The following is a 14,392-nucleotide window of genomic DNA, read 5'->3' as shown; positions in this document are numbered from 1 at the left end:
ATGTTTTCTTCAAAGCATTCCCTCGAATTCCCAAAAATTAAGAGCAAGTAACTGTTATGTAAATTTCTATGAACAGAATCTTGAAGCGTTACCGAATAATTTGCACCTGAATTAGCCGGAGTGTTTGATCAATGTTAAAGGTATCGTATGCTTTGTTATTGAAAGCATGTAAGTGTATCATCCAAAAGTGTTAAGTGTTTGAATAGCATTCAGCCGCAAAACTCTGACATCCCGGTTCAAAGTTCTGCGGCTGAGGTCAACTACGTCTAAAATTCGGTCGACCTTCGTCGTCATGCAGGTTACTACTTGGATGGGTGACGGCACATAATACCCCGTTTGTCGCCTTTTTTGTTGTCTTTCATTCCTGGGCCCTGTTGTTCGAAAGCCGATTAATTTTATCCAGGATTAGCATAAACTTTTGTTTCGTGTTTTCAACTTTTTGGTAAAAGTTTAATTCGCTTATTTCTGTTTTTCAAGATTGACTTCTTCCAAAGTAAAGTTTTGCTAAATATCAGCGTTGAACAGCATTTAAGAGTAGAGAAATAAACTCCTTGGTTAATTTTCAATCTGAGATTAGCGTTCATCGGCTTTTGAACAACCGGGCCCTGTGCTTTGTGGATGTGGCGCTGGAATAGTGCGGGTAGCTGATCAGCCATAATTCTTGTTTTAAAATTGCGCACATCTATACATGATGCTTTTACGAGAAACTTCCATTCTCGCATGTACGATAGGTTGACTATAAATGCGAATAGAGGCACAATGAAAAGAAAACGACAATTTATTAGAAATCTCATTAACAGCTGCTATATTTTCAACACTTGTAACATTGAACGAAATATCATTTACCTGAAAACGTTTGTTAACCGGTGACATTTTCAACGAGAACGTGTTTGAAACAACTATTTTTAATTAATAACACAAAAACAATTTTGCCTGTTTGGCCATTTTAGCGCTAACTTCAAGTTGGCTGGTTCCGTAAGTAGCCAAACACACTCGACTAGGGTGCAGATGAATACACAAAACCAAGACAATAACGGAACTAAATCAATCTTTTTGTCAATATTTTTAAAGTAGAGGAAAGGCTTTTAACCTTTTAATCCCATAGGTCCTCATCCAATGACGAGTAATGCTTCGTATGCCAGCTTTAATAATCCTTACGTCATTATTTGTCGACATCGGTGGAAATAACACCGTTTGTAATGCTGCACTGAGTTACTTGTAGACAAGTTTTCATGTAAGGGCCAGCTGAACAAAGTAGAAGTGCCGGATCTTTAAAGATCCAATCAGCAAATAATTTGTAGACTAAAAACAAAATAATAATGCAAGGTCAAGTCAACTGAGTCAAGTCAGGCCAAGTCAATTTTTATTTGTACTCACACAGAAATAACAATTAATACAAATTAGTGCTTAAAATATAAAATCAAGAGATTGCGAAGAAAAGGAAATTTTACAATTGTAGGTTCAATGTGCAGAGTTTGGGACACCTAAATAGTTCATGAAACTAACCGAGTAGGTGACCCAAAACAAGAAATAAATGAGTCGAAGGAATAGGGATGCAAGATAAAATTGTTCTAGATAAAAAGTATTACTTCATTAGTTAAGTAGCAGTTAAAGATTACATGATCGTAAAACATTAGGAATCAATAATAGTATTAAACTTAACTTAAAACTTTAATAAATACTCCCAAAAATGTTTTTCAGTACCTATTTACAGATATAAATGCAAACTATATCTAACAAGCTAATATCGTCAAATGCTAACTGTCATACAATCATTCATTCATTACAAGTATCAGGGCTTTCTTAAAGGCTTTTACAGTAGTAGCGTTTCTAAGGTCTTCGTCTAACGTGTTCCACAGGGATACTGCTCTATAGGCGAAGGTTCGTTGGCCGGTGGCTAACCTGAATAATGGGATTTCGAACTTCTCATTATTACGGGTTGTGCGATTATGTACAGAAGATCGTTTTTTAAACTTAGTACATAGATATTCAGGAGCTAAATTGCTGGCACACTTATAAGCCATACAGCGTCTCTGAATTTGAGTATTATAACCATCAATCACAGAATTTTTGATATATTGACGATTACTGAAAACGACTTGATTTTCTTAACATCACTTAAGGTGATTCCCGGGTAAAAGAACCCGTCATAGATTTCCGATGAAACTTGGTATGATGACATTACAGTACAAGGAGATGTCAAAAAGGTAATAAAAAGAGGGGGTCACCGTGCTTGTTTTCATGCCACGATGCTGACAAATATGGTTATTTAGGTGACTTTTGGTTATCTCAGTGCACAACAAACAAGATCGATTATTTTTCAATGCGGCGTGCTATATCACACAGAGTTCGACTTTCTTTGATTGCTTATTCATCTACGTCCAGAAAAAATGGCTTCAAATACCCTGCATTATTAATTGATATTTTTATCCTTTAAAGGAAACATAATTTGGACTTGCTCTGCTGGGCCCGTTACGTCTCTATCTGTAGCATTTATTTCATTTGCCAAAAAAGTAGCTATAGATTTCTGCCAAATTTTTTCTCAGTTATTGCGGATATTGTTCTCATTGAATTTATAAAATAAAAAGTGGGGGTCACCGTGCTCGTTTAAGAGAAAAGGAGCTTTTATCTCGCTATCGAGCTTAGTTTGAGGGAAATCCCTTATGTTTTGTACGCGCGCGCGCTCATGTGCGCGTGCTGATGACGCAAAAATCGTGCGCAGTAGGAATGCGCAATGCAAAACCAGGGAATCACCTTAATAGATAAAGAATTCCAAAGTTTTGGACCAGTGTAACTGAGAGAACGAATGCCGTATTGAGTGGTATGAACAGATGCAACAAACAGTTTATCAATCTGTGATTGACGTGTATTATATTAATGAATAGAAGATACCGGGTTAAAAAAATTAACAAAACTAGAGGGGCTTAGTTTATGGTACCACTGATAAACAAAAGAGAGAATTTCAAGATGGATTATATGAGAGAACTTCGGGAGTCTAAGAGACTTCAATAGTGGCTCTGAATGAGATCTAGGGTCGGAAAAAGTCATTATTCTGACGACTCGTTTTTGCAAAGTAATAGCTGGTTTTAGGTAGGTTGGGTATGTGAGACTCCAAACTTGAATACCATAAGTAAGAATGGGGTAAATTAGGGAATAGAATAAATATGCCTACAGTTTTCGATAGTTTTAAGCAAAGTTCAGTAACATGATTCTTCCAAGTTAAATTTGAGTCAAAAGTGACACCTAAGTATTTGGCTGTGGAGACTTGTTGGATATTTACACCATCAATTATTAAATTTAATGACTTATATGGTTTTAGTTTCTTAGAATGAAAAAGAACAAAATTATTTTTCGAAATACTGTGAGCTAGTCTATTAGATTTCATCCACTCAGCCAACTCTTGATTTAGGATTAGTTAAAGATCATTAAGGTTTTTACGTGAAAAATATATATAAGTGTCATCAGCAAATAAGTGGAAACTAAGCAAATTCGAGGTGTTTGGTAAACCATTAATATATAGCAAAACCAAGAGGGGTCCACCAATGGATCTGTGCGGTACACCACCAGTGATTGGAAGAGAATCAGATTTATGACCATGTATACCTACAAATTGCTCTTTATTGGACAGATATGATTGAAACCAGTGATAGGCTTTACCTCTTACTCCATAATGACTCAGTTTAGATAAAAGAATGGAATGATTAACTGTATTGAATGCCTTTTTTAGATCAATAAAAATGCCACAGCCAAATTCATTGTTGTCAATTGAGTTGCGGATTGATTCAGTAATTTGTATCAGTGCATAATTTGTTCTTTGAACCTTACAGGGCTAAAGGAAGGGTGTCTATAGGCACAGCAACATAAAAATTTTTAGCGTTAGCATTAACTATTTGCAAACCAGATAATTTCAAATTCATCATCAGTTATACTTAGGTCAGTCCTTAATGGTGAGAACATTACACTTACCATGGATCCACATAAGGCAGATTCCACAGTTGACTACATTATCACAACTTACTATTAACTTCTGGCTTATGCCACAAGTAAATGTTTAATTAAATGTGATACGCTGTTCATTTGTTGACAGATAAAGTGGGAAAAAAAACTATAGGTTAATGCATGCCAGTTCTTCGAAAAACGTGGCTATCCTGTCTCTGTGGTCAAAGCGGGCCATCATCGCGCCCAACAATTTGATCGACAGTCATCACTACAAACGTCACAAAAAGATAAGAATGACAGAATTCCATTCACCCTCACTTTCCATCCTCATAATCACGCAGTCAAAAGCATCATTCTTAGTAATTTTAAATTACTCCAAAATGATCCCGAGACTGGTAGAATCTTTTCGCAACCTCCACTTATTTCATTCAAACGCGACAAAAACGTAGGCAACTTTTTAGTTAGAAGCGCGCTCAAAACCAACAATGCACGCGCTCACGATGCAAAACTTGTCTTTTCATTGTTAACACTAGCAAGATATCGGAAATTAAGCGATCTGTTAAGATCACCGATCGTTTCACATGTACCTCCGCAAATGTCATTTATTGCATAACGTGTACGTTATGCAATAAATTATATATTGGCGAGACAGGTACACTACTAGGCGACCGATTGCGCGAACACCTTCGCGATGTTGAGAAGAATAACAAGCATGCATTTAAGCCAGTCGCTCGTCATTTTAATCTCCCTAACCACTCCAAAAAACACATGGCTATCTGCGGCCTTTCCCTACATCTAGGTACGACGGAAAGCCGCAAGAATCTGGAACAAAAATTCATCTTTCAAATCGGTACCCTTAATCCTCACGGTATTAACGAACGCTTTTCATTTAACTAATATATTCCTATTTTTCACGTTGCCATGTTACCACCAATAGCGTAGCTCCTACTCTACTATAAAAACTACACGTAACCCATAATCCCTCGATTCGCTCTGACAAAGGGTTAACGCTCGAAACGTCAGCTTTTAGAATCTCTGTACGGTGGCCAATTTACAATATCAACTCCGTTGATAAAACCAAATTTTTGTAAGTTTACCTTGTGCTTTAGCTTGTTTGAGCTGAGGCAGTTGAGCCCTTTTTTTCGCCGTTGTCTCCTCGGCTAGGTCTTCAAAGATGTTAAGACCTTTGGGTTTGATTCTTCTTGCCTTCCTGAGAATTGCCTCCTTAGCTTTATAACTAGTAAACTTGCAAACGACCGTTCTCGGTCGTGCCTCCTACCACGACCTGTGCGATGAGCACGTTCAATTTCTGGAGCGGATTCAAAATCGAGTTTATCAAAGAGGACATTCTTAACTTTCTTTTCCGTCTCATCCCATGTTTCATTGTCATCTTCCAGTAATCTTTCGAAGCGCAAATTGTTTCGTCTACCTTGATTTTCTAAGTAGACGATCTTCTCGATATGTTTCTTCAGCGTTGCCTCGATTTTAGAAACGTTATCTTCGATTGACTTGATCTCTTTCAGCGTGGGTCGGATAAGTCCTTTTTACTGAACTGCAGATTAGCTTTTAATTGAGCGACGTCCTTGACGATGCCATCAATACGCACATTTATACTGTTAACAACAGAGTCCATAAAGGACTTGGTCATACTATGAAGAAGCTCTTGGACGGAAGACTCCACCGGATTCCCTGGATCACGAACTTTAAAACCTTTGGTTTCTGGAGGTATCGTGTTGGTTTTCTTTTGGGTTGTTCGTTTGTTAGGCATCGTGTTAATCAGAATTAAGTAATACTAATTAAAGTTTAGGCGAAAACAGACAAAACAACGAGACCAGATCAGCAAGAACAGGAGCGGGTCAAAAACGCAACCGCCATCTTTCGCGGCCCAGTACCAGCAAAGGCTGGTTGTACGGCTGTGAGGATATTTATAGTTTTTTGTCCTACCAATATTTCGTCAGGCACGGCCTGACTTCTTTAGGGAGTTAAATGATTTGCCGTTACAAATGTTTTGAAATTAAAATATAAGCCATAAGAAAACTAGGTACAAGATTCAGATAATGTGTATAAGCTTGATGTTTTAAATTTATTATTTTCCACGCATAGCTATAGAAAGAGTAACTGTGGGTACCCATCAACGCCGGACCAACGCATCCCACGTTATCGCTTCCAGGCGTCTTGTTGGTATCCATCGCGTCATGCCCCTGCTCTCCCAAATTTAAATACCCTGTGATTAAGGGAGTTAACTAGTATCACAAGTACTGTGCATGATAATTAGCACGTTTATTTTGCCATTGTTACACTAGCACACTTAAGTCTCGTTTTAATTGTTCAGTTGATTACGGTTTTTTCTTGTTGTATTTGAGCTTTTCAGTTTCAAGACGATAACGAGTTTCACACACGGCCTGTGTTGACACAACCCAACTGTGGTTACTTCAGTTTGATGAGTGTTTTTATATTTGTTTGAGCGGGTATCAAATTAGGATATAAATATGAAATTAAAAATAACACCAATTGAAACAAACAAATTCATTGTGTTATGAAAACTCCCCATCGGAAATAACTAAAACATCTGCAAGTAGCAGTATTCGGTCGTTTTACCCTGAATAATGAAATCGAGTCGAAAACATTTTATTATGAAAAAAAATATCTTTATTAAAAATAATTTTTTTTTTATTTAATCAGAGTCGCATTTTCAATTTAAGAGAATTTGTGCTGCAATATCGCTTCCACTTTCAAAGCGGTCCTGCTTTAATCAATTTAATTAGCGCGTTCAACTGTGTTGTGACGTAAAATGATTAGAATATGACACACGCTAAACCAGAAGTCTCGCGATTTCATTTTTTTAACTAAAATGGCAAAAGTAGACAAAGTTGACCACGTCATGCTGGAATTCATGGCAGACGTATTGTCAAGCCAGCCGGAGTCCCGTACTTCCGAGATCATTCTAAAAATACTTCCTATTCTAAGAAACAAGTCTCCTTTGTTTTACAATCTTAGAAAAGGTAAGTGAGTATTTTATGGGCATATTTAAGCCCTTCTTTCAAGTGGCAAAACTGCGAAAATGCGAAGACTTGTTGTGTTGGGATCTTCATGCCTGTGATATACTTAAACAGTTGTCTTTGTCTAGAAAAAGGACTACAATTTAGTCCTCACAGTTCCTGCAGAAGATCTTTTCGAAATCTAATCTCGTTTGAAAATTTTTTATTCGAAGTTTGTTTGTTTTTTTTTTATTAGTTCGGTAGAATTGGAATTAGATGTCCAAAGACAACGTCGTCCGCCACCGAGGGTCTTTTTGCCTTAAAAATTGGCGTCTCTAAATTGCAGCCTTGTCTATAGAATTTTTCCCTACGAATATTGACTGACTACGATCATGATGAATAGCCCATTTTCGAGTTGCTACATGACTCAGCTTCAAAGCGAGTTCTGGTGCACAACCATTCAAATGGAAATGAGACGCGTATTCTTATGCAAATCAAACTCATTTCCCTTACAATAGTTCAGCACTAAGACTCATTTCGAAACCGAGACAAACAGCAACTCGGAAATTGCCCATTATTATGGTAACTAATTGGGTAGGCGCCTCGCATAACGAGCGTCATGTCGTCTTTGCGCGGGACAGTTTTCCCAGCCGCTATTTTCTGGATTTACTCAAGGTGAGCGGATATTGAGCCATGAAAGAGAAAAGAGGCATATCGTATGTTATTACCCCCTTGGTAACAATGTCACGGTTTTTTACCCCAAACTTTCTCAGTTTCATCGGTTTAAAATGGGTGCCAAATATTTCGCAGAGGTAATTTGAGTCAGCTTCCTCACAAAAACTCCAGCACTTCTGTAGGCTTTTGTGTTCAGTTACAAAAAGAAGGATTTCATTTCAATTTCCAGATGTTCTCGTGGATATTGCAAAAAATGCCCTCTTAAGAAAAGTCAAGAGAGATCATGCCATTGTTTGGCAAGGACAAGAAGGGAAAAGGTAAGGAAGGCAAAACGAAATATTTCAGCATGCTGTGAGACGGCAGTGCAAAGACTCAAATGTCCGATGGTATATCATATGATTGTAAAGAACATAGAGCGGTTTTCAATTGAATGTCGCAAGTTATTAGGGAATAGGCCTTTTGCAACTAACGATCACATGGTAGAAACTCCGCCATGCTGGAGGGCAAGCTCATTATTATTCCCCCACTGGGACATTAAAACTAAGACAAGTCAAGCTTGACTGGTTCAGGTCTCTTTGTTTTAATGTCCCAGTGGGGGAATAATAATGAGCTTGCCCTCCAGCATGGCGGATTTTGTACCATGTGATCATTAGTTGCAAAAGGCCTATTGCTTTGGTTTTGCATTACTTCACTCAGCGATTGGCTCAAAGCTCTTTGCTCAAGTTTTTTAGAGCGAGTTTCAATCGAGTGTCGTAGAACCAAAAGCAAATTAATTACTTTGGCCAATCAAAAAGGACGGAGACAATCCAGTAAACCAATCAAAACGCGAGGTAATCACAGGTAGCCGACACAAAACGCAGGAAAATGTGCACGAACCAGCCACGATTGGTTTTGGTTTCACTTCTGATTGGTTGAAAAAGTAGTGCGAGAACTTTGAACCAATCCCTGAGTGAAGTAATTACTTTCGACACTCAATTCAAAACCCCTCTATATCCCGATAAGTAAATATGATGATAAATCTTCGAATGCAGTCACAAAAAGCCATGTAATATTTCGCTCTTTGAAGTATAGCTAGAAGACCTTCCACATGACCCAAATTTACCTGCCGAGCTGGAATATCTACATGACGTGTAATTTTACAGTTTAGTCCTGGCCAAACGAGAGGGAGAGTTGATGAGAGTTGAAACTCTCTCTGTCGTTTGGCAAGGAACTATCATCTACTATCGGCTACTATCATCTACTCTCGAGAGCTCTCATCGAATTTGAACCTGCTCAAATTTTTCATGACAGTTGGCGAGAGTTTTGTCTCATTTAGCCGCGCGAGAGTTTGAGCGAGAAGAAGTTACTGCTTTTTTTTTGTTCCATCGGGCTCAGATAAAAAATAATAATAGTAATACTATGAGTTTCAGTGTGAAAGTGAGTGCTGGCGTAGAAACTGTGAGCAGTGACTGGTATTTTTTTTTTAAACAGCTGCAAATCTTTGTAGCAAGAGTATTTAAAGAGCGAAGAGAGGTGTGCATATCTTTAACCTGTGTGGGAGGCGTTACTATTTTGTAAGCAAGGGATAATTTCAAAACAATGGCTGGTCAGTTCAGTTTTTGAATTTAAACTTCTGTTCTTCTGAAATTTCTGGCCCCTTTTCAGCAAAAGAGTTACCTTTTGAGAAATGTTGAGCGTCGTTGAGCAGACGACAATTTAAATCTGTTGTCGTGCTTGACATTTTAGAGCACGCGATTGTGTGACACGCCTCGTTTTTACTACTAATTTGCATAAAATAATAACCCGACGTGCGTGGCTCTGAGAAAAGAAGGACGTAGTCTAGCTCGAGAACTGATTTTCTCTTCGCTCAACGGTTGAAGACGTTGAAGAACAATTTGACTCGGTGGTCAAATGTAAGAGGTTCAAAGACTGAACATGTACGGTACGGTTCAATGATGATCGATGACGACCCACTGGAAAAGTACTCGATCGAAGGCTGTGAGGTTGTAAGATTCCCTTCCACGTGCACGTGACGAACACCACAATCGACTGCGCATGCTTCCGATCTTACATTCCACAAATTTTGATTTTTTTCGCTAATATCAAGAATAGTCTGCTGCCTCGCCAGCAAATATGGGGTCGGATCACAGGCACTCCAAGCTCAGCGTGAGGCTCAAAAAGATAATTACATGAAAAAATTAAAATCTCAATTAAAAAGTCTAACCTTATTGCCATTTTAGGTAGCTTCCTTCCTGTGTGGTTATTTTCTAGATCCGACGCGATTTGATCCATTTTTCAAAATCTCGGTTGAATAATTATTATACGGTTGACAACCGAGATTTTGAAAAATGGCTCAAATCGAGTTGGATCTGGAAAATCAGTAGCCAGCCACACAAGAAGGAAGCAACGTGCAATGGCAATAAGGTTAGGCTTTTTAATTGAGAAAATTTTCATATAATTATCTTTTTAAGCCTTTTATCAGGATTCCCATACAAATCCTCATATTTTTGTAGGCCATGCTCACACGAGCAATCATTTTACCTGTCTGGCCGACCCGAGGTTTCCCTTTAAGTCTAAGCCTTTACTACGCAATTTCCAACAATAGGTTAAGGGTAAAGGCTAGCGTTATCTTGAACTCGGGGTAAATGAAGCGATTCATCCTCACTTGAGAAGTAGCATTTGGGGACACTTTGTGACATTAATGATCCCTTTGCAGGATAGTTATCACATGGTACAAAAACCGCCATACTGAAACGCAAATTGCACACCGGGCACCGGGACATCTAAAACAAAGCAAGTTAATCTAATTTCTTTGCTTTAGATGTCACAGTACTAGTGGGCAATTTGCGTTCCAGTATGGCACAGTTTGTACTATGTGATCAATCTCCTGCAAAGGAACTATTGACTGTATTCCGAGACACGATCGTATGCGAGGTTGAAGTTGAGGAGAAGAGCAAGGGGCCCTACACTTCCTGACGATTGCTGAAATGCATGCATCTAATGCTTTTCTGGATATATCTGTAATGTCGCCTCAAGCAGAAACAGATTTAAAATTTCTCATTACCGGCGCGTTTGATGGCTGTGCAAACATTAAATTCTTTTTCATCAAGAAATGATTTGACTGGAATTTAAATATCGCATGGACAAGCCGTGGAATCTTTCCTCTTTGTAAAATAATGTCTTGTCTCTTCAGTCTCAGCATGGACAAAAACCACTTCACTAATGTTTCTTTTCATTGCTCTTTACCACTGTGACAGCTTTGGGATCATTTTAAAAGGATTTGCATCAGTTCACGCCAGGAAAGAACAAGCTGGATTGCAACATCAAGACTCAACTCCGATTCCCCGATTACATAAGGATCGCAATTTATTAATTGGTCCTCAACTCGGCCTGCTAACAACAGGCTGCAGCTTTGGTGAAATGGCCATGACGTCTCATAGCCATCGTAGGTACAACACCACAATTGTTGCAGAGGAGATTACCTATGTTTTGCTTTTTGATGGGGAATTGTATGGTAGGTCCTTTGCTGGTTATCAGACCGAATGGCAGAAGAAAGTCGAGTTCGTTGATCAATCGCCCCTTTTTCAAAAAATGACACCAGTACTCAAGAACTTGCTAATAGATAATCTTAAGTCCCTTGAGTTACATTTTGGAAATCGCTTTGTAAAACAAGGAGATGCTTGTAATAGTTTATTCTTTGTTGCTCGAGGATGGGGTAAAGTAATAGCGGACACTCGTTTGAGTAGAACTCAATACGACAAGATGAAACAGATGGCAATGACAAAATATAAGACGTCAGGAAGACAGAGTGCCCTCTTTGGACGTGAACAGCAAAAAGAAAACTTCTTAGATCCAAGTCGCCCGCTGTCGGTCATTGAAAGACGAAGACTCAGGCGGGACCATGGGTACGTTGCCGTAGAAACATTACTTCGTCATCGCGAGTCTCAAGTAACAACAACAGGGCCAAATGACGTCATCGGGGATATTGAATTAGTTTTGAATCTTCCAACGTACTGTGCGAGTGTTGAATGTCTTGAAAACCTGCAGGTTTACGAGTTAAGCAAGAACAATTTCCATCAAATCATAGCTCAGAGAAGCCCTAAAACATACAGTGAAATAAAGCAAGGCGTACTGTCAAAGCTACATTTTCGATCTCAGCGACTTCAAGAGATTCCTTTGTACACCTTGCTTTATGAAAACGCTCAAAGCCTTTCTAAAGAGGGGAAAAAACAGAGGCCTACAATAACTGTTGTTCAAAAGGAATTTGTGGAATTGAGAAAACCTAAAAAAGAGGTGAAACATTCAAAACAAATAAAGTCAAGGACACCTCCTAGTGTGGAACACCAAGGCAAGGCAATAGGTCTAAGGTAAGAAATGGAGCGTAAGCAATTTTTATAGATATCACAGATAAAATGAATGGGTTCTGTGCGATATTGGTCGTAAACCGAGGTCCATATGGTATGTTTCCATAATGCTCTCATAGCTTTATTATTCCCGGCGTCCAGGGATCGAGTTTTTTTTTTTTTTTTTTTTTTTTGTGCGGTGGCTCCAAACTGAGGCACCGTATCAGCCAAAGCCTATAGCTCGCCCTCCGTTTGAATCCTGACGGCGTTGTCTTTTTCAAGAAGGCGACTTAGTCACTCACCCACGCTTGTCATGGTCTTCTCATGTGCCAAGAGACTGGGTAACACAGGCGCGACCTCGCAGCCTTGGTCACGGTTGAGTCCGTTTCCGAAAAGTCCCGAAACTTTACGGGTTATTTTCGGTTGTCACAATTCCCTATGTATCTCAAGAACAGAGTGGATTTAAGTCCTCAAACTTTACACTCAGATCGGCTTCCTTGAACAAGCGATGGCAGGTTTACAAATGGCTTTAAGGGCCTGCAACGTTTTCGGGACTTTCGAGAATGCAGCTGTACTTTTTGCCAACCAAGCCCATGCATTGTTTATGACCCGTGCAATTCAAGTATAAGTATAGACAGTTGCTTAACCCCTGTTAGGATTTTCACCCTATACAAAGTCATCGAAGAGAATTGATCAAGAAGCATTTTAAGTCTAAGCCCCACAAAACAATAGAGCCGCCTTCGATGTTCCCGGATACCAAGCTGTACGAATGCGTAATTAGTTACCAGTGTACATACCAGTTTATTCGAGCACTTACATCTGTTGTTAATTGATCCTTAAAATGATTACGCTCATTCCACCGGTAACGTGTCTAGAAGAAATCGAAGATAGTGGGTCAAAGGGCATAAATTGATTGAATAAAATACTAGGTGGATTCTTCACTCAGCAAGGGGTAAAGAAAACGAAAGTACTTACCCTGCATAAAGAGTTTCAATGACAAAAGCTACACATACGCAACAAAAAGAAATTAGAAGAAACTTTTGCAGAAAAGCATTCTTGGGCACATGCTGCCAACGTCATCTGAAATGCATCACGCGTTCGATGAAGAGTTGATGCGGCACACAGGCTCAGTGCAAAGAAACGGAGGCTTCTTTTCGTAGATCAGCGTCCGGCGGAGACGCTACAATCAGTAGTAAAAGTAGTTGGGACGGTAATGTCAGGATGGGCCTCAAAACCTCTCACACGTCAGAAACTAAGCATAACTGTGAAGATTCCACTAAAAGCTTAAAAATGCAATTCCCCCCTCCCCCCATTCAATGTTAAAATAGACAAGGAAATGTATGTTCACTGTTGGCAACATTGTTTTGGGGGGAGGGGGCAATTATTCAAAGTCAGTAGGGAAACGAGCTTTAAAGGGTGAGCGTCCCAATACTTTTGCCACTGATTGCAATCAGTGGCAAAAGTAGTTGGCACGCTAAGGTCAGGATGGGCCTCAAAACCTCTCACACGTCAGAAGCTAAGTATAACTGTGAAAATTCCACTAAAAGCGTCAAAATGTAAGCCCCCCTCCCCCAAATCAATGTTGAAATAGACAAAGAAATGTATGTTCACTGTTGGCAACATCATTGTTCTTTGGGGAGGGGGCAATTATTCAAAGTCAGTGAGAAAACCTTCTTCAAAGGGTTGAGTGTCCCAAGACTTTTGCCACTGATTGTAGTTCAAGGACGAAGAATACCAATCCAACCTTAAAAGAATTATTGATTTAGTTTTTAACACATGGTAAAAAAACCTCTCTTTTTTTGTAGAAACAGGGGTAATAAAGATGATGAAAAACAGAGAGAAAAGAAGGTAAGTTACGGCGGTTGACGATTAATATTTAATTAAACTTTATAAATATCCAAAAGAAATAATAAGATCTAACACTCGAAAACGAAAGGCATGACAGACGAGCATTTATTGTTGACCTCGTCGTGATTATCATCATCATCATCATCATCATAATTATCAGCAGCAGCAGCAGCAGTCGCAGCAACACATGTGCACAGTGTGTGACTCGAGATGAGATCTTTAATCGGTCTTTTTTGAGCTTATTGTATTTCTATTGCTAAAGATATTATTCGATTATTTAGGGTTCCAAGCAATACACAGTGGACGAATTCCGCTCGCTGAAGAAGAAAATGCAGGCAAAGGGCAAAGTGGCACCCAGGACGTTATAACAATGGCATCAGGAAATTATATACTTCTTTGGCTACATGGGCAAATTTTAGGCCAATATTGGTAGTCGAATGTTGCTTTAACGTCGAATGGTTTATTTCGTCGGAAGCGATGCTCCTCAATGCTGGCGTAGCCTTGCAAAACCATGACTTGAATAGGATGTGCTAAAACGTGTGATGCAAACACAAAAATGTTCGCTTGCATGATGCAATTATTTAGATTCTTTGCAATTAAGAACGCTCAATCGTAGAACCCTTGGTTATG

At 39.1% G+C, this 14,392-nt stretch overlaps 1 protein-coding gene across 1 annotated transcript; it reads left to right on the top strand.

The window, feature by feature from the left end:
- The first annotated feature begins 6,790 nt into the window (after positions 1-6,790).
- LOC138059845 (uncharacterized) lies at positions 6,791-14,181 on the top strand. The gene is made up of 5 exons (XM_068905481.1): positions 6,791-6,941; positions 7,822-7,909; positions 10,829-11,938; positions 13,720-13,762; positions 14,044-14,181. The coding sequence occupies exons 1-5, from the start codon at positions 6,791-6,793 to the stop codon at positions 14,128-14,130; spliced, it is 1,479 nt and encodes a 492-aa protein (XP_068761582.1). The 3' UTR covers positions 14,131-14,181.
- Positions 14,182-14,392: the final 211 nt, after the last annotated feature.

The sequence above is a fragment of the Montipora capricornis genome, chromosome 1 (assembly GCF_036669925.1).
Source record: "Montipora capricornis isolate CH-2021 chromosome 1, ASM3666992v2, whole genome shotgun sequence".
In the NCBI taxonomy this organism is placed as follows: domain Eukaryota; kingdom Metazoa; phylum Cnidaria; class Anthozoa; order Scleractinia; family Acroporidae; genus Montipora; species Montipora capricornis.
Note: the sequence above shows the minus strand (reverse complement) of the source record. Positions and strands in the feature narration are given on the sequence as shown.